This window comes from Sorex araneus, chromosome X (assembly GCF_027595985.1).
Source record: "Sorex araneus isolate mSorAra2 chromosome X, mSorAra2.pri, whole genome shotgun sequence".
Taxonomy (NCBI): Eukaryota; Metazoa; Chordata; class Mammalia; order Eulipotyphla; family Soricidae; genus Sorex; species Sorex araneus.
The window spans coordinates 99,857,751-99,875,596 of record NC_073313.1 but is presented as its reverse complement, the minus strand read 5'-3'; the positions used below and the strand labels follow the sequence as shown (position 1 = coordinate 99,875,596).

Sequence of the window (17,846 nt, the reverse complement as noted above, 5' to 3'; positions counted from 1 at the left end):
TGGCATAGTGAAAAAAGGAGACTAGCAAAAACCCAGTCCAGCAGTGTCTTATTGTTAATCCAGGTATCCAACTGGGTACCTTAAAAGAGCTTGTAGTTCCCATCAACACCCTCTGGCCAGGCAAAGGACTGTGTAACTCTGGAACAAACCCCAAGTGTCATTGACCCTCCACACAGGACACATCAGAAACACAACAGAGTTACTATTAGAACTTCCATTGAAGAAGCAACCTTTGGCATCTCCTTACCACAATTCAGGAGAGTGAGAAAATGAAGACAAGAGAGGTGAGTCCCCCAACTGAGACTGGGGGAGGACTCTGGAGAGAGGAGGCTGCCTCCAGAAACAAACTTCAGTGGAAAGATAAGGAGTTGAAAGGAATGGAGACAGAGGAGAAAGGACAGGAGACACGGGAAGGGAGAGAGAACAAATAGAGAGGGAGGCTGAGAGGGAGGGGTCAGATGAAGGAAAGCTTCAGGAAGAAAGAAAAAGAGAGAGGGAAAATAAAAAGACGGGGCACTGCTCGGTGTACTGCAGGGACAGTGTGGGGTAGGGTCCAATAGGGGGAGTGGGACTGCCAATGGGCCTGGACACTGAAAGCTAATACATAGGGACAAGGGAGGGAAGCAGCCCATCCTTTTTGTCTTCCTCGTTCATTCAGGGTTTTTGGTGACTAGGAAGGACTTGGTCCCCTGGCCTCCTCTGGAGCTTGCAAAGGCTGCTCTGTTCCTGTGTGCCAGGTGTGCCTGCCCTGCCACAAACAGCTGTCCCTTCCCTAGTCCATCTGGGAACAGTGTGGGTAAAGGGGGCACCTGAGACTTAGAGTAGGTAGACCAAGCTCACTGCCTGCCCTCAGCCTTTTCCATCCCCAATCCCAGACCAGAAAGAAGCTGCCAGCTTGAGACTATCCCGTAGCTCTGCCTAAACCTTGTCAGATCTTCCCCGCTCTGATCAAAATCCTTTAGATTTCAGAGTTCAACCTCAGCTTGGTTACAGGCTAAAAGGGAAGCCAAGGGGGAGGGGGGTGCAGGGCAGCCTGCAAGTGACAGATAGGTAGAAACTGGACCGGGTGCTTGGGCCCACCATGTCAAGCTGCAGGGGCTTCAGCCCAAGCTCCTGCTGCACACCGTACACAGACAGATATGCTCTGAACCCCACTTCAACTGCAAGGGACTGTGCCTTTAAATTGCTGCTTTCAGAGGGTGCATCTGGGGGGAGGTGGAAGGGAGGGAAACATCTTCCTACCAGTCTCCCTCCTCCCTCCCTTCCAAGACTCTCTAGGGTTTGGCGAGTGATTGCTGCCCAAAGAGAATCTTTTTTTAGCTCCTGCAAGCAAGTCGAAGCCCCCCAGAGTCCAAGGCAAGCCCACACAGGAGCCGGAGCTGAACAAGAGGCGAACAGGAGCCAGAGCCCGTAGGGCTATCTATGTCGTATCATTTTCAGGAGAAGAGTTCTGGCCCCGAACGGGTGACACGGGGCAGGAAGAGAAGCAGGAGAGGAGAGAGCACACAACTCCTCACCCAGCCCTCTGCCTCACTGAGAGCAGCCCCAGTTGAAGGCAGACTCCATCCGCGGGGCATCTCACCCCGGATATCTCCTCACCTTGACAGCCAGACTGAGAAAGGGCGCCAGGGTCCCTACGGAATGACAACTCTCCTTTCTGCCACCCTCGCCTTTCTTCTCCTCTGGACTCTGCCAGGGCAGGTCCTCCTCAGGTGAGCAGACTTGGGGTGCGGTGGTGGTGCATGCAGACACTAGCAGGGGCAGCAATGGGGGTGCTGGCATTGTTTCCCTCTAAGGTTGCAAAAAAGCCTATGAAGAGTTCCCTACTTACCTAGGGGGTAAGACACACCCTACCCCCAACTGGAGCCCTGGGGCCTTTCCAAAGTGAGAGGAAGGGGAATTTTCTACATGGGTGGGAGCTGTGTGGCATCTCGGGAGCTGCATCCCTGAAAGGAGTCTACTGTGTGCCCTGCCATTCAACTTAATCTTCATACCCACTGGAGCACACCCCACGCAGATGCCTAAAACTCACACCTGACACCTATATGTCACACACCTACCCCAGCGACTGCAAGAGACAGAGGTTTTCCCCCAAACCACATGCGATCAGGGTGGGTTTAAGGAACTTTGGCTCTCTGCTACTGACCTGCTTGACACAGCTGCTTGTCTCTCCTGGAGGGGCACTGAGTGACAGTCATTTGCTCAACTTGGGGGGCAAGACATGTCTTGAGGTCCCTAGAAATTTCCCTTCCACCATTCCTAGTTTCTCATGAGATCAGAATCCAGCTAGATGGACAGGGCGAGCTGAGAAGGAATGATGATAATGGCTTGGGATGAACTGATAGTAAGAGTGACTCCCAACACAGGCAGTTTGGGCGAGTGTAAATCTCTTTACTCCTCCTAATACAAGGAGCACACCAGGAGTACTTCTTCTAAGAGGCCTAAAGAGTGAATCACAGTCCAAACTGAACTGGCAGCTGAGCTACCTAATGAAAGGAAGGGTGCAGGCTGAAGGGAGTCCTCCATCTGAGACTGGGGGAGGACTATGGAGAGAGGAGGCTGCCTCCAGAAACAAACTTCAGTGGAAGCATTCCCACTGGTGTTTGGAGGACAGCATGGCCACAAGACCAAGCTCCTTCACTGTACACGTGGAAACAGAGACCCCGAAGGCAGGAAGGAGACCCCTGCCCAAGGTCATTCAGATACAACATCCGAGTTCTCCATCCACCTCCACTCAGTATCTGAACTTGGGGATGAGACCGTCAACTCTGGAAACTTCTGGGCCATATTTTGGGTGTGTTTGCTGCAATGAAAGGGGAAATCAGGGGTTACATACTCTTCTCTCAGTGCCACAGAGAAGGGGGCCCTATATGAGGGTGGATTTTGCAGGGCTTGAAACCCAAGATGTCTGAGTCCATAGCCTGTCCCAGAGTCCTGCAGAAAATATGACCTGAGAGTGGGCTTGGGGATTGTGGCAAAGATGAGGCTATACCATGGACAGAGCCACAGTGCCTCCCAGTAGAGGCAGATGGCAGGTGGCCAACAGCACCATGTAGCAAGGGCAGTCTGTGGGAAATCGCTCTTCCACTTGCTCCAGACCCTCAAGTTTGAACAGACTGCTTAGGCCACATGATCCGGCAACCACTGCTAAGGGCCAGTGTAGCCTCTGGTGCCAGGGCAAGGGCTTCCTCCTGCTGAAACATTAAGAGGGCAGGACTCTCGCACGTAGGATGAGGCTGCCACTGACTTTGTTCCACTTTTTCTCCCTGGCATCCCACCCAGAACAACTTGCATCACCCAGTTTTGCACTTGCAGGGTAGCTCCCAAGCAGGGCTTAGGAGGCCCAGGGAACACACCCGGCAATACTCAGGCCAATGCTTGGGCCTGGCAATACTGAGGGAAAACAGGGTAGTCTCAGAGATGTTTGAGTCACCACTTAGTGGTATGGTACTGGGACACAGGAGTCAGGAGCCACACTTCGTGGTACTGGGGTGCCATGAAGTGCTAGGGTTTGAATGATGGTTTTAGCACATTCCAAGCATGTACCCCTCATCACTGCAGTCCCTTTCACCCACCAGCCCTGAAACACGCGATTTTCAAGTCGGCAACTCTTTGTTAAAATCTTGGTGTTTCATTTACTAGATCTCAGTCTCCTCATTTGTATAATGGGGTTAGCTGAGCAAGTTGTGTGAAACCAAGTTAGCTAAGGTAAGGAAAGTATTGCACACAATGCCTTAGTTGTCTATTGTTTTGTTGGCTGATGGCTGGTGGAGGGATCTACTGGAAAAGAGAGGTTAGCTAGGAAAACTGACCAAAATGTTTTGCATGTGGTAGCACTGGGTGCATGTGAGAGCCCTGACAATGCAGATTATGCAATTTTTGACCTTCTTACTAGCAAGAACTACCCACAAACAGTCAGGAGTAACCTATGAGAACCACTGGGTGTGGACCAAAACAAAACAACAAAAAGTAGGGCTTCACTCATTGAGAATTCGACCAGAATGGTATCAGCTATTACCTCCCAGTACGACAGTACAGAAAGAGGGCAGTAAAGAAGCTAGCTCAAGCATCTTGCATGGTGGCAATGGCAGGTTGGAACTAGAGACACAAGACCCAACCAGGAGTTCGGCTTGAATTTGTCTTTTTATTTTTATTGAATCACTGTGAGATAGTTACAAGCTTTCATGTTTGGGTTACAATCTCACAATGATCAAACACCCATCCTTCCACCAGTGCACATTCCCCACCACCAATATCCCGGGTATAGACCCCCTTTCCCACCCTTCCCCTGCCTCTATGGCAGACAATATTCCCTATACCCTCTCTCTACTTTTGGGCATCATGGCTTGCAACACAGACACTGAGAGGTCATCATGTTTGGTCCATTATCTACTTTCGGCAAGCATCTCCCATCCCAACTGGTTCCTCCAGTCATCATTTTCTTAGTGACCCCTTCTCTTTTCTATCTGCCTTCTCCCCTCGGCTCATGAAGCAGTCTTCCAGCTATGGGGCAATCTCCTGCCCCTTGTCTCTACTGTCCTTGGGTGTCAGCCTCATGTGATGTTATTGAATTTAAGTATTAAGCCTCACCTCTGTCCAGCTCTTAGTCCCTTGTGCGTCTGCTGACTGATAAGCAAATAAACAGACTTGGAGAATGGACTTCTTTACTCTTAGAGGAAACCTCGTCAGGGGTTGCTGGTCTTTATATACTCTGCCCTTTTCTCAAAGTCCAAATATTAGGGGCAAAAGGATTCAAGTTGAACTTCTCGTCATGGCCATCATACTGGGAGGCTTTACATGTTCCTATAGCCCAGTTTCCTCCACCCTTTTTGCCAAAGTAAGTTCATCAGCCTTCAGCTGCCATGGCTCTGAACAGAGGACCAGCTCCAGACATTTCTTCCTGCTGCCACAGTTGCCAGAAGCCAAGTATCTTTTTTCAGAAGCTGGCTCATAGATCCTTAGCTGACAAGCATGGAAGCTACACAACTAAAACCAATCCTCAGGATGACAAGCTGTCCTTGAGCCCTTTCCATACTTCGGGAGGCCAGAATGGCAAAACCAGTGAGTTGCGACTTTTCCTTGCATGCTTTCAAAGCACCTTCAGAAGGAGAACACTGACTGGAGTCCCAGCTTTGGGTTGGAGTGCTGACTGTATTACTTTGCTAGCTCTGAAACTTTTGGGAGCCACTTCAGTAGAAACCACTCTTCTACAAAAATGGAAATAATGGCCCACCTCCTGAGAATTGTGAAGGTAAAAACACTTTGCTAGGACTAACTGCTGGGCTGCCATGTTGCCTTATGGTTGTTTTTGTTCTCCTCATTTTGCAAACAGGCACCCAGAGACCCATCTTTTTCTGTCCTCCTGTCTGATGGAAAATGTAACCAGAAGTGTGGGGGGAAGGGAAGGAGAGGTTCTATGATAAATGCAGAAGGCAACTGGCCTCAGATTTCTTCATCTCTCCTCTTCAGGGTGGCCTTGGCAAAAGAGGAAGTCAAATCTGGGACCACAGGTTCCCAGTCCATGTCCCCCTCTGATTTCCTAGATAAGCTTATGGGGCGAACATCTGGATATGATGCCAGGATTCGACCCAATTTTAAAGGTAAGAAACATGCATCCTAAAAAAGATATCCCCCTGGGGGGCTGGAATGATAGCACAGTGGGTAAGGCGTTTGCCTTGCACGCAGGCGACCCGGGTTCGATTCCCAGCATCCCATATGGTCCTCTGGCACCGCCAGGAGTAATTCCTGAGTGCAGAGCCAGGAGTGACCCCTGTGCACCTCCGGGTGTGACCCAAAAAGCAAAAAAAAAAAAAGATATCCCCCTCCCCATTCCTTCAGAGGATACACTACTGAGTCAGTTCCCATCATTTGCCCAAAGAAAAGGAGACTGGAGGAATAGGATAGTCTCACAACTAAGAAAATGTCTCCCCTTCCTATTGCTCATGGATCAGTGTAACTCGTCCTGTCCTCTCCCAGCAATGTCCTGGCCTCAAGCTCAGGGAGAAATCCTAGAACCTACTCCTATGTAGAATGCCCTGCCAAGAAGGCTGTGCTTTGGTACTCTTAGGTCCACCTGTGAACGTGACCTGCAACATCTTCATCAATAGTTTCGGCTCTGTCACCGAGACTACCATGGTAAGATGGCTCCTTATTTCCTATTTCCCTTCTAGCATGAATGGGAGAAGCTCACTGGCAAGCCTTGTATCCCTCTGCAGTTCTCTGTCAGTTTTGTGGTCATGGCTAAAACCATGGGATGTCTTAAGTTGGTCATTGGGGTGAATGGGTGCAGAACACAGGCTTTGGAATCAGTAAAGCCTGCGTTTCCATCCACATCAAATAGTTGAGTAAAGTGCATCAGGTTACTTAAATCTCTGCTTCAAGTTGCCTCATCTACAAAACAGGGGTCATCGTAATGACTCCCTTCTCACTGGGTTGGTGTGAGATTGAAAGATTCATTATGGTGAAAATTTTAAGTAAGATAATTCATGGAAAGAAGACACTTAACAGAGAGACTGGCACACAATAGGTGCTTAGTAAGTACCCATTGCCATATCCTCCCCAAAGTAGACTCCTTTTCCACTAGAAAATGCCTAATGCCTCTGAAAAGTGCTCCAGGTATTTCCATAGCACTCCTGCTTTGTAGGTTTGCCATGTCCCTTTCTGGGCATTGTCTCTCAAAGGCTTATCTTTATAACCCCCCCAGGACTACCGGGTCAACGTCTTCTTGCGTCAGCAGTGGAATGACCCCCGCTTGGCCTACCAGGAATATCCTGATGACTCACTAGACCTTGATCCTTCTATGCTGGACTCTATCTGGAAGCCAGACTTGTTCTTTGCTAATGAGAAAGGGGCCAACTTCCATGAGGTGACCACAGACAACAAGTTACTGCGCATATTTAAGAACGGGAATGTGCTCTACAGCATCAGGTGCACCTGCTGGTTAGCCAGAAGGATCTGGGTCCGGGAAGCCCGATGGAGGTTGAAGGGTGGGAAGAGGGTCTCCTGTGCTGTGGTGGATCCTTTAAGCCAATATTACTTCTTTCTTACTGTCCGTGTTAGGCTGACCCTCATTTTGTCTTGCCCAATGGACCTCAAGAACTTCCCCATGGACATCCAGACATGCACAATGCAGCTGGAGAGTTGTAAGTGTTATTAAAGTCACTGAGTAAGGCGTGGGACACAAGCCAGTGACCCCTACCTACAGGATATTCCAACCAATAGAGGGGAGGGACTTCTCTAAGCATGCACAGTCAGAAGCCTAGATGTCAAGACTTGTTAATACCCCAACCCACTATGTTGTCCCGTCCCTACACTATTTGCTACCTGGTTGTTCCACAGGGCTAGAGAATGGGAAAATACCAGCATTACATACAAATGTGCCTACACTGATTGGTGTGGGTTTGAAGGATAATTTAAGGGACACCTCCTCTACCCAAAGATGTTTCTTCTCACAGTGGCTGAAGTTGTTGTCTCTTTACTCCCTCTGAGTTAAGACAAATGCCTGCAAATGTGCTAGAGTTGGCATGGAGGGTTTACTCTTCAAATCCCTATTCCTCATGAGTGCAGATGACTTTTGTAAGGAAGATGATGACAACATTTGTAGATAAAGGACTGTTCGGGATAGGTCAGTCATAGGCTACAATATAGCATGGGTACAACCTACAGAGACTGCTCATTTTGATAAGGCCAAACCATCAGTTCTGTCAGGCATTCCCAAACTGATTCGGCCTACTGCACCCTTTTCAGAAAAAAATATCACTCAGTGTCCAGCCACTTTCTTTAAGTGAACAGAGTGCCGCCTAATTGCTCTTGAAGTTACTAACACCACCTGGATTAGTACAGTACCCCTCAGGGTGGTGACATAACCCACTGACATGCCTTTTTTTTACCACCTCCTGAGTGAGGTAAGACTTTGAGACCAGGAGACATCCACGTAGTTCTCAGAGAAAAGGACTTGTCAAGCTTTACCCAGCATTCAGTAAATGATGGATATGATGTGTCCTGTGTGGTCAGCTCTTTAGAATCCATATACCACTTTCATAACCCAGGCCCTGACTAGATTCCCGTTACCTTTCACAACTCTGAAAAGTAGGTGAAACATTCTGCAAAAGGGAAAGAGACCTGCCCAAAGTCACATAGATACTCTTGGTTAACATCTGTGAGCTTCATTGTTTCCGCTCCCATTTTTAATCATTGTGTGATTATGGTCATGTATGCGGTAGAAGCCTTTATGAACTGCTGGCAATCTGAGAGCAACTTGGTAAATTTAGAAATTAGCTCTCAATTTGTCCCAGTTGAGGGGCCCTATCAGAAGCTGTTGTGTGCACATTGTTCCAGACATTACATAAACAGCTTTCTCCTCTCTGGAAGGAGGTGACAGGAGCCCTGGCATTGAGGCTAGCTCAGTTCAAAACATGTGGCCAGTACACATGCTTTACTCCTCTGGGATTGAGACATGGCAGGAGGATCGCAGAATGGTTTCTTGACATCTTTCCAACCATTCTGCCCTGCTTTCTAGGTCTACCTATGAATCTCTATTAAGACCTTTTTAAAGCTTAGGAGCTAGACAATAGAGGAGTCTGGAATCTTTCTGATTATCCTAACCCATTTAGGATAGGCCCTGGAGAGAATTAACCAAGTGCCTCTTCAGAAAGGTTTCCCTTCTAAAATGAGCACGAAGTTCCTAAAACCCAAGCCTAATACCTCACCTTTTTTCCCCTGCCAGTTCCAACTCTCATTCTACCCTCACCCAATGCCCACACTCGGTAGCTCTCTGTTATCTTTGTGCCTTTCAGTTGGTTACACCATGAACGACCTTGTTTTTGAGTGGCTAGAAGATGCTCCTGCTGTCCAGGTGGCTGAGGGCCTCACTCTGCCCCAGTTTATCTTGCGAGAGGAGAAAGATCTAGACTACTGTACCAAGCACTACAATACAGGTAAAACCCCAAGATTTTTAATGGCTCTAGCCAAAGGAGGGTCTCTGGATGACAGGAATGTGGGCAAGGCATCCAGAATCTGCTGAAGGTCCAATCTGTGTTAGACATGGTTCCATGTGCTTCAGATGCCATATCTCACTATGCTAGGGATGACACCAGCCATTTATTTCGGAAAACTGAGGTCCTGTGAAGTTAAATCAATTTTCCAGTCACACACTAGAAAATGGCTGATTTAGAATTCAAGTATAAATCTGCCTAAATGCACAGCCTAAACTCTAGTCCCTATTACAAGCCGTGAAGCAAGCAGAAATGTGCCAATGCATGGCAAGACCTTTCCTAAGAAATCTACATCTAGAAGGGAAATCTACATCTGAGAGTTGTCGATGGTTGCACTGGGCCAGGAGGGAGCACATCAGGGCACTGGTTAGCTTACCCCTCATACCACTGCCACCACTGCCCTACTCCTACTTCCATGACTGGCTTGTTTTCCCAGATGTGAAAATATGGGCCTCCCTAAAGGGCAGAGAGGCTACTTTTTCAGACTGAGCACCTGAAATCTGCCACATCCCTAAAAGCGGCTGTTTCCTCTCCCCTGACAATTTGGCTGTAAAGAGGTATGATTCTGACAGGAGGAGGGAGACTGATTTCCTTCCACAGTGTGCTTATATGCTATGGGTGCCATCCAATGAATATATGTGCTCACACATATGGGTTAATGTGGGATGAGGAATAGACCACTGGATTTAGAAAATGCCAGTGAGTAGGGAAATTGTTCTAACCTATTTGGGAGAAAAAAGCTGGCAATTGTATATAGGTCAGTGGTTTTCAAACTTTGGTATACATTATATTCCCCTTGGGAGTCTATTAAAATATTGATTCCTGAGCTCCAACTCTCAGAGGTTTGGGTTGTATGTACTTGGAATAATACCCCAAAATCTTCGTTTAAACAAAATGATCATTCTTATACAGATGCTTCAGAAGACATATTTTGAGGAACTTTAGTCTCGAGGATATATTTTCCCTACTAGGAATTTCACTTTTTGGAAGGGAAATTATAAGGAACTATTTCAAAATAATATTGACTTTATATCCCATGAGACCACACGGTTCACCATTTATACCAGCAACCACTTGGAAGTATTCTGAATATACAACAATAGGGTAGAAAATAACAAAACTAAATGGTACATCTGCTTGATGGAATATTAGTCAGACATTTACAAGAATGCTTACGAAATGTTTATATCAACATGGGGAATTATAAATGGGAAAGGCTGAGATTCAAAGTTGTGGTAAGAAAGAAACAAAACCAACTGTGTTTAAAAATTCTGGACAGAAACAGCACTACATGTTTCTAAAGTAGTATGATAGAACAAGAATTTGGGATTTCTAAATCTACCATTTACTATCTCTTCAAGCTTCTTTATCCGTATGAGCAAAATGAGAAATAATTATATCTTCCCCCAAAAGCTACTATGAAACTTAAATAAGATAAATCACATAAAGTAAGCAGCATTTAAAAGAAACTGGTAAGTCTGAGTTTATGAATATTACACACTTGTTTGGTATTTTTCACTGTACTAAGCAAGCATATATTTTTAACTTACCACAAAGTCACTATTACCTTCTGGAAAAAAAAGGAATGAAGGAAAGAAAACATAAAAATAGAGGCCAAAGAGATAATACAGTGAGTAAGACACTGGCCTTGCACACCACTGACCCAGATTTGATCCCCAGTATCCCATATAGTCTGCCAAGAAGCACCAGAAGTGACCCCTAAGTGAAGAGCAAGGAGTAAGCCCTGAGCAGCCCCAGGCATGGCTCAAAAAAAAAAAACAATAAAAAATGGATACCTAACAAAGACATACCAAGAAGACCAGGGTGGGGTGAGGTGAGATGGATCCAGGGAACAGTAGGAGATCACAGCATCATACAGCATATTGAATCATACAGCATACTGAAGCCATCAGCCATTGCTAAAATAACTAGCCTGAAAAAAACAAATAGGCTTAGTAAGTGCAAATCTATACCTGAATATTGTAACAATACACACATCCTGATTTTTACTTTGGTTATCCTAACCCTCAGAGCTTCAGGGAAAAGCTCTGAGTTGGTGTTTTCTTTGCATTGGGGAATAGAAAACAGGGTAATGTAAAAATGGCTGGCTTAAGAGGCAGAACATTGGTACGTGTATCTAGGGCCAATACAATTGTTTGGCGGTTGGAGTGTGGGAATAGAATGGTGCTTCCTGATTCTCTATGAAAACGCAGTGCTCTCACTGTCCACAAAACTGGTCTCTGTTGGATATTGTTTACAGATGTTTGCTATCCAGCAATTCTCACTTGCTTAAGACACAGGGAGTATTTATTTCAGTGAATTGTTGTTTCAGAGGGCTTCAAGGGTAACAGTAAGCTCAAGCAAGGCTGCTAAGATTTGAGTCAGTCTAAGTTCATTGCTTTGTTAACAATGATAATAATAGTACCAGCTACCTATGTGCTCAACACCTCAAACGCATGATCTCATTCAATTCCTACAATAGCGCATTGATGGAGTCCATATTATTATTCTGTTCTTCAGGCAAGAAAAGTGAAGCTCAAAAAGTTTGGGCTTTTTCCCTCAGGACAGAGTAAGTGGAAAGTTCAGGATTCAAACCCAGGCAGTCAGGATCTTGAGTCCTCTTAATCCACTTGTGCTGTCCTGTGAAAGAATTCATACTGGAAACCCAAGTATTGGGAACAAGAGATCAAGTCTTTGAAGGTTTGCTGACAGCTTCCTCAGAACCTATGTCGGTTATTCCTTGGGGCCTATTAATTAACCTAACACTATTTTTGTAATTGATTTTTCACTGATTGACAGTATACATGGGAGCTTTTCAATCTTTGTTTATTTGTTTTGTGTTTGGTTTTGTTCTGGTATGAGGAATTGAACCCAGAGTCTCACAAAGCAAGGTGAGTGCTCTACCACGTAGTCACACCCCAGGCTTTGGAGTCATTTTGAAATACTTATTCACTGGCCCAGCTGAGGTGCCCAAAAGCTGACCCAGAGAGGTGGGACTGAAGCCTCTCAAATGGAATGGCAAACTGTGGACCCAGAGTTTGATACTTCCTCTCTTTCTTTGTAGGAAAATTTACCTGCATTGAGGTAAAGTTTCATCTGGAACGTCAGATGGGCTACTATCTGATTCAGATGTATATTCCCAGTCTACTCATCGTCATCTTGTCCTGGGTCTCCTTCTGGATCAACATGGATGCTGCACCCGCCCGTGTTGGCCTAGGCATCACCACAGTTCTCACCATGACAACTCAAAGCTCTGGTTCTCGGGCCTCTTTGCCTAAGGTGAAGAGATGTAGAAGGGAATTTATTTTCCATAGTGTTTCCTATTTCCCATTCATATTCTGCTCCTCCCCTTCTCACTGTTTTTCTTTGATTTAGGTAGAAAGATCAATTGAGCAAGAATAGGTTGTTTGTATTCTCTTCCCCCAATAGACTGCTAATAACACTGTAATAATGCAGAACCTAGGGCATGGATCCTATTTGGCCAAGGAAGGAAAAACGAAAATGCCTGACTAATTTGACTTTCATTACGAAATACTAGCAAGTCCAAGATCAAAAAGTCCATTGAAAAGTAGAAAATAGAAAAGTAGAAAAAGTAAGAAAAGTAGAAATGCCCGTTAGCAAGTAAAAAATCCCTCTCCATCATGGTACATCTAGGGAAAAATAAGCCCAGAGAGTGGATGACCTCATCTATATCATGCCCTATAGACATAATCAAAGAATTACAGCGGTTTTTAAACTATGTCAGAAGTCAGATACTAACACATAGAGCTCTAGAGTCACTGTTCACTCTTTTGCGGTGAGAAAATTTTGAGGTAACAAATAATAGAGTCAATGCAATCCAGTGATTGCCTGGAGCCTGACAGTAGTTAGATTATGCAGAGATTTGTGCTGATGAGACTGGGGCCAGATTCTCTGAGGGTCCCTCCTGGCCAGCAGGTAGGACCCTTTGTGGGGCTGAGGAGGGGACGCAGCCAAATGAACAGACGCAGAGACAGAAAGCAACAAGAAAGAGGAGAGAGAGAGTGAGAGAGAGAGGAGAGAGAGAGGGAGAGAGAGGGAGAGAGAGAGAGGGAGAGAGAGAAGGAGAGAGAGGAGATAGAAGGAGAGAGAGGAGAGAGAAGGAGAGAGAGAGAGGGAGAGACAGGGAGAGAGAGAGAACTTTATTCACTGGCAGCTACAGCATTTATACTTGCTTGCTGGGAGGCAGGCAATGGTATGGTATGTGTGCCCGGACCCCGTACAAGCAGTAGTTAATCACAGATTGTGACATGTTCATCTATCGTGACAGGCACGGGTATCGGCTAGTGGAATGGTAAGGTCAGTAACGGCAACCTTGTTACAGAAATTTTAATTAGGCCCCTGTTTGAGAAGTGCCAGGCTCTGCCTTACTTGAAGATAAGAGCCAGGATTGAAATATGGCTTCCTACAATTCTCCCTGCCCCATACCTTCATGTAGGAAACCAGAGGTCACCTCAGAGTTCTGATAGCAAGGTTCTAAGAGAATAGGGGGTCAAACACATTCACTCCCTAAAACATTTATTGGGCATGTAGTATGTACTAGGTACTATATTGGGCCATGGAGAAAAATGGAAATCAGAAGCAGCACATTTCCTTATAGATAATACAGTGAATATTTGTCTCTTGCTCTGATTTGATAGGAATTAGACTCTCTATAAATGATCTCCCAGATCTTACTACTAAGATGTTTACTGGAGACTTAAACAGAGGTTAACATGGGGATTCATAGTGAATTTACAAATTTGGTATATGGAAGAGCACAGGACTTAAGGATAGTATTAGGCAGATTTTGGTTCTTAAATCCCAGTCGTGGCATTTACTAATGGAGACTATAGGTACTTGGAGATACTTAGAGTAAATTCCTGGCCGATAACCTGGGACTAAGAACACTGCTTTTCTCATATTGTAAGAGCAGAAGATAAAAAAAAAGATAATATATTGACACAGAAAAGGATTTGGTGCTTAATGGTTACTTAAAAAGTATTAGCTATTTCTATAGTAATTAAGAGCCATGATAAATAAAATATATTTCTATTATTTTAGGGATTCTGGGAAACCCTTGAGGTAATGCAAAGTCCTATAGGTATATATACAGTGACATAGTTCAGAATAGACTCAGGTGTGCCAGGGGAAGCTGACATAGATATTGCCTATAACTGTGTTCCCTAAACAAGGATACTGAAGAGCCTCTGAAAAACCAACTGGGTTTAAGCGAAAGGTATAGGACCGGGCAGAGAGTTATTATGGCCATGTAGTAATATTGTTCTGTATGAGGAAAAGAGATAAAAGTAGTTCAGACCTAAGAATCCTGTTCCAGTTAACTGACAGTGCCACACAGTGGGGTTCTTCTTGAGGCTAGAGCAATAGTACATCAGGTATGGTGCTTCCCTTGCATGCTGCTGACTCAGGTTCAATCCCACATACCACATATGGTCCCAGACTCCCTACCAGGAGAGAACCCTGAGTCTAGAGCCAACATTAAGCCCTAGCACCATCGGGTAGGACCCAAACACCAAAAATAAAAGGGAGAATTTTCTCTAACTCACAAGGTGGTACATACTGTCTTTATACTTGTCAAAAACACTTCCTTTTCCACCACTCCACTGTGAGTCAGCATAATCCATCTGCTCTGAGGAATTACTTGCATATTTGGAGAAAAATGGACTTTGTTGGAGGATTGGAGTATTGTAGTATATTGTGCCATTATACTACATTAGCTTTTGGTGGCTTAGCTAACCATAAACAAAATACATAGACAGCCAACTGAACTGAAGACCCTCAGTGGTTAGCCCCACAGAGAAAGCAACTGACTCAGGGAACTTATAATGACTCTTGAAATCATGAACCATATATTTGATAGGGGGCCCAGGGAAAAAGGTAGGACCAGGTCAGGGGCTTCTAAAAACCACACCAATCCCATCTACCAATATAACTATAGATAAGGTCAAGATGAGAGAAGCAGAGACTCACATTGTAAGGGTGTGAGCTTGGGGTGGTCCATTTTATGTTCTCAGGATATCATTTCCTTTTTGCCTTTATGAGGGACCTCAGGAGCAGTGATTACTGTCTCTTTGCCAGGCTCTTAATCCACACCGCTATAAGTGGACTAGTGTGGAACAAAAGGAAAAAAATAGAAATTTCTACCAGAGATGATCAGGAAAAAACTAAAATTGCAGCAGAGAGAGAGGAGTCAGTTCTCTCATGATCCCATAACTAAATGACAGAGCTCTTGGAGTGGGAGAGGCAATGAAGGCAAAGAGAATAAGTAGAAAAACCACAGGAGCCAAATATATATTTAGACCATTTATCCATTTATTCAGTCAAAAAATATTTGCTGGAGTTAGTAGGGAAATAATTCAAGTAGTATAACCCTATTAAATTCTCAGCACTGCAGTTTAGTGGCCTCCAAACATTGCTAGGAAGGAGCACTAAACGACTCGGCAGAGAATAACTTGGGTTAGTCCCTAGAAAAATATTTGGTATGCCCCAGGAGTTCATATACACCTGGGAGATAGAACAGTGAACAAAATACACACTGAGGACAGGACAGTGAACACAACATGATTGAAAGTACTGCCACCAAAGAGGCACAAATTATTGAAGGTAATGACCAGGTATGCTTAATGAATGACAAGATTTAAGTAATCTGAACACATATATCAGGGACAACCAACTTGGATAATTAGGAAAGGCATCCCAGATGAGGTTGTATCTAAAGTGAATGTTTAAGTGAAAGTATCAAAGTAAAGGAGACAGAGGCAGATTGTGTCCTTGAGAAACTACCAAAATAGTCACCATTATAAAGTCAGATACTGCAAAGGGTGGGCTAAAGCTAAGAAAAGTAGGCAGGATCTAGATGAAATGCTACGTGGAACAGTAACTGTATCATAAGGACAACAGAGCTACTTGGAGGTTTTAACTAATGGAATCATAAGATTAGATTTACATTTGGAGGGTCACACCTGGCAGTACTCCGGGAACCATGTGGTGCCAAAGACTGAACCAGGGTTGGCTGCATGCCAGGCAAGTTTCTTAACCATTGTACTATCTCTGTGGCCCTAGATTTACATTTAAAATACAAAACATTAGAGGCTGGAATGGCAGTACAGTGGTAGGGCACCTGTCTTGTATTCAGCTAACCTGGGTTCTATAGCCAGCACCCCATATGTTTCCCCAAGCCCACCAGGAATGATGCGAAGTGCAGAACCATGAGTAAGCAGCCCTAGCCAAGTTTAAGCCCTGAGCACTGCCTGCTATGGCCCCCCAAAAACAAAACAAATGAAAAACAATGACTCCTGTTTGGTCATAAGTGTAGATGCAAGAGACCATTGAGGAAGTAGCTGCAGTCCTTCAGATGACCTGAGATAGTTAGTGGATGAATTCCAGAGACACTTATGGTCCGTTACTGACATTTGTCATTAACAAAATCTTCCTTGTCTCTTTGTCATCCTTTTCTTTTGATGATTCCAAGACCTTCATGGACCTCCCTTGCCACTCCCTCACTATAATTTCTTAATTGAAATATTTATTATATTATTTTATATGCCTGGTGGTGCTATGGGGTCATGCAGTGTGATAACTTGAACTCAGAGCCTCACACATGCTAGGTATGTATTCTACTTGGGCCATGGCCCATCATTATTAATTTACGTAGTAACTAAACTACTTGACATTCCTATAGGCACAGTGAGACTGGGAGATAATTAAGTAGAACATTCTCTTAGAAGTTCGGGAAATGGAAAGACAAGGATGCTTAATCAGGGTTTTCTGGAAACATACCACTATTCCACCTCTGTGGAATTGTCCGAGAAGTTATAAGACAGCTTCTTAACCTTAGCATTGCTTCTATTTAGGACCATATAATTCTTTGGAGTGTGACGATGCGTGTGCACATGTGTGTATGTGTCAGTGATTAGCAGCATCCCACAAGATTCCAGTAGCTTCTACCACCAACCAAAATTATGAAACTAAACATTCCTGGTTAAGAACTGTTGAAGTGCTTGGGGCTGGAGCGATAGCACAGCAGGTAGGGCATTTGCCTTGCACGCGGCCGACCCGAGTTCGAATCCCAGCATCCCATATGGTCCCCTGAGCACCACCAGGGGTAATTCCTGAGTGCAGAGCCAGGAGTAACCCCTGTGCATTGCCAGGTGTGACCCAAAAAGAAAAAAAAAGAAAAAAAAGAACTGTTGAAGTGGAAGTTTTTCAGTGAAACCTAAAATTGACATCAACTTCACTTCCCAATTAGAGCAGAAGGCAATGAACTAATTTGCCTACCATGAATCCTACTGCTGCTGAGGAGCCACAGAGGGTGAGCTGAGTAGCTTAAAACTATGTAGTGAGCAAATCTGGTTGTCAGGTAACTTCATAAACCTGAGTTCTGTCTTACTTCCTAGTCTCACTCAGCTTTTAACACTGCTCCAAGAGATGTGTTCAAGATCCATAAAGGGAAATGGGAGAACAGTACTTGAAGGTCGCTATGGCAGGCAGTAAGAGCAGAATGTAAAGGACTGAAGACATGTCAACAGGACCTTGGAGTTAGAGAAGAGTCTGTAGTCAGAATGGGTGCTATTCTTTCGGGCTCTTTGCCCTGTTATGCTCATCAGTGTGAGTAATGAGTCTCCAACAGACCATGAGCTCAGTTCCTCAGCAGTGCCTCTTATGAAGAGAAGCAGAAAATATCATAGGGTCAAATAAGAATTGGGGCGGAGGAAGCAAAGGAAGAAACCCCTAGTCTGATACTGACTGCAGTCTAGGTCAGTGGCAATGCAACTCAGTTAAAGTCCCAAACCTCAAGTCTTAGTGCTACCTTGTGACTGGATAAAGCATTTTCTC

General features: G+C 45.0%; 1 protein-coding gene and 1 long non-coding RNA gene across 2 annotated transcripts in view; one reads left to right on the top strand and one right to left on the bottom strand.

Annotated features, from left to right (window-relative positions):
• LOC129399701 (uncharacterized) overlaps positions 1-12,190 on the bottom strand; it is a 77,797-nt gene extending 65,607 nt beyond the window's left edge. The window contains exons 1-2 of the long non-coding RNA XR_008627280.1: positions 12,068-12,190; positions 10,805-10,926 (exon numbers count right to left, since the gene is read on the bottom strand). This is a non-coding gene — a long non-coding RNA (uncharacterized LOC129399701). The remainder of the gene's footprint in view (positions 1-10,804; positions 10,927-12,067) is intronic.
• Positions 1,317-17,846, top strand: part of LOC101543886 (glycine receptor subunit alpha-4) — a 23,339-nt gene continuing 6,809 nt past the window's right edge. The window contains exons 1-7 of the mRNA XM_004606324.2: positions 1,317-1,712; positions 5,470-5,600; positions 6,068-6,135; positions 6,704-6,927; positions 7,060-7,142; positions 8,796-8,936; positions 12,058-12,272. Coding sequence (XP_004606381.2) covers positions 1,423-1,712; positions 5,470-5,600; positions 6,068-6,135; positions 6,704-6,927; positions 7,060-7,142; positions 8,796-8,936; positions 12,058-12,272 — 1,152 coding nt within the window. The 5' untranslated portion in view covers positions 1,317-1,422. The remainder of the gene's footprint in view (positions 1,713-5,469; positions 5,601-6,067; positions 6,136-6,703; positions 6,928-7,059; positions 7,143-8,795; positions 8,937-12,057; positions 12,273-17,846) is intronic.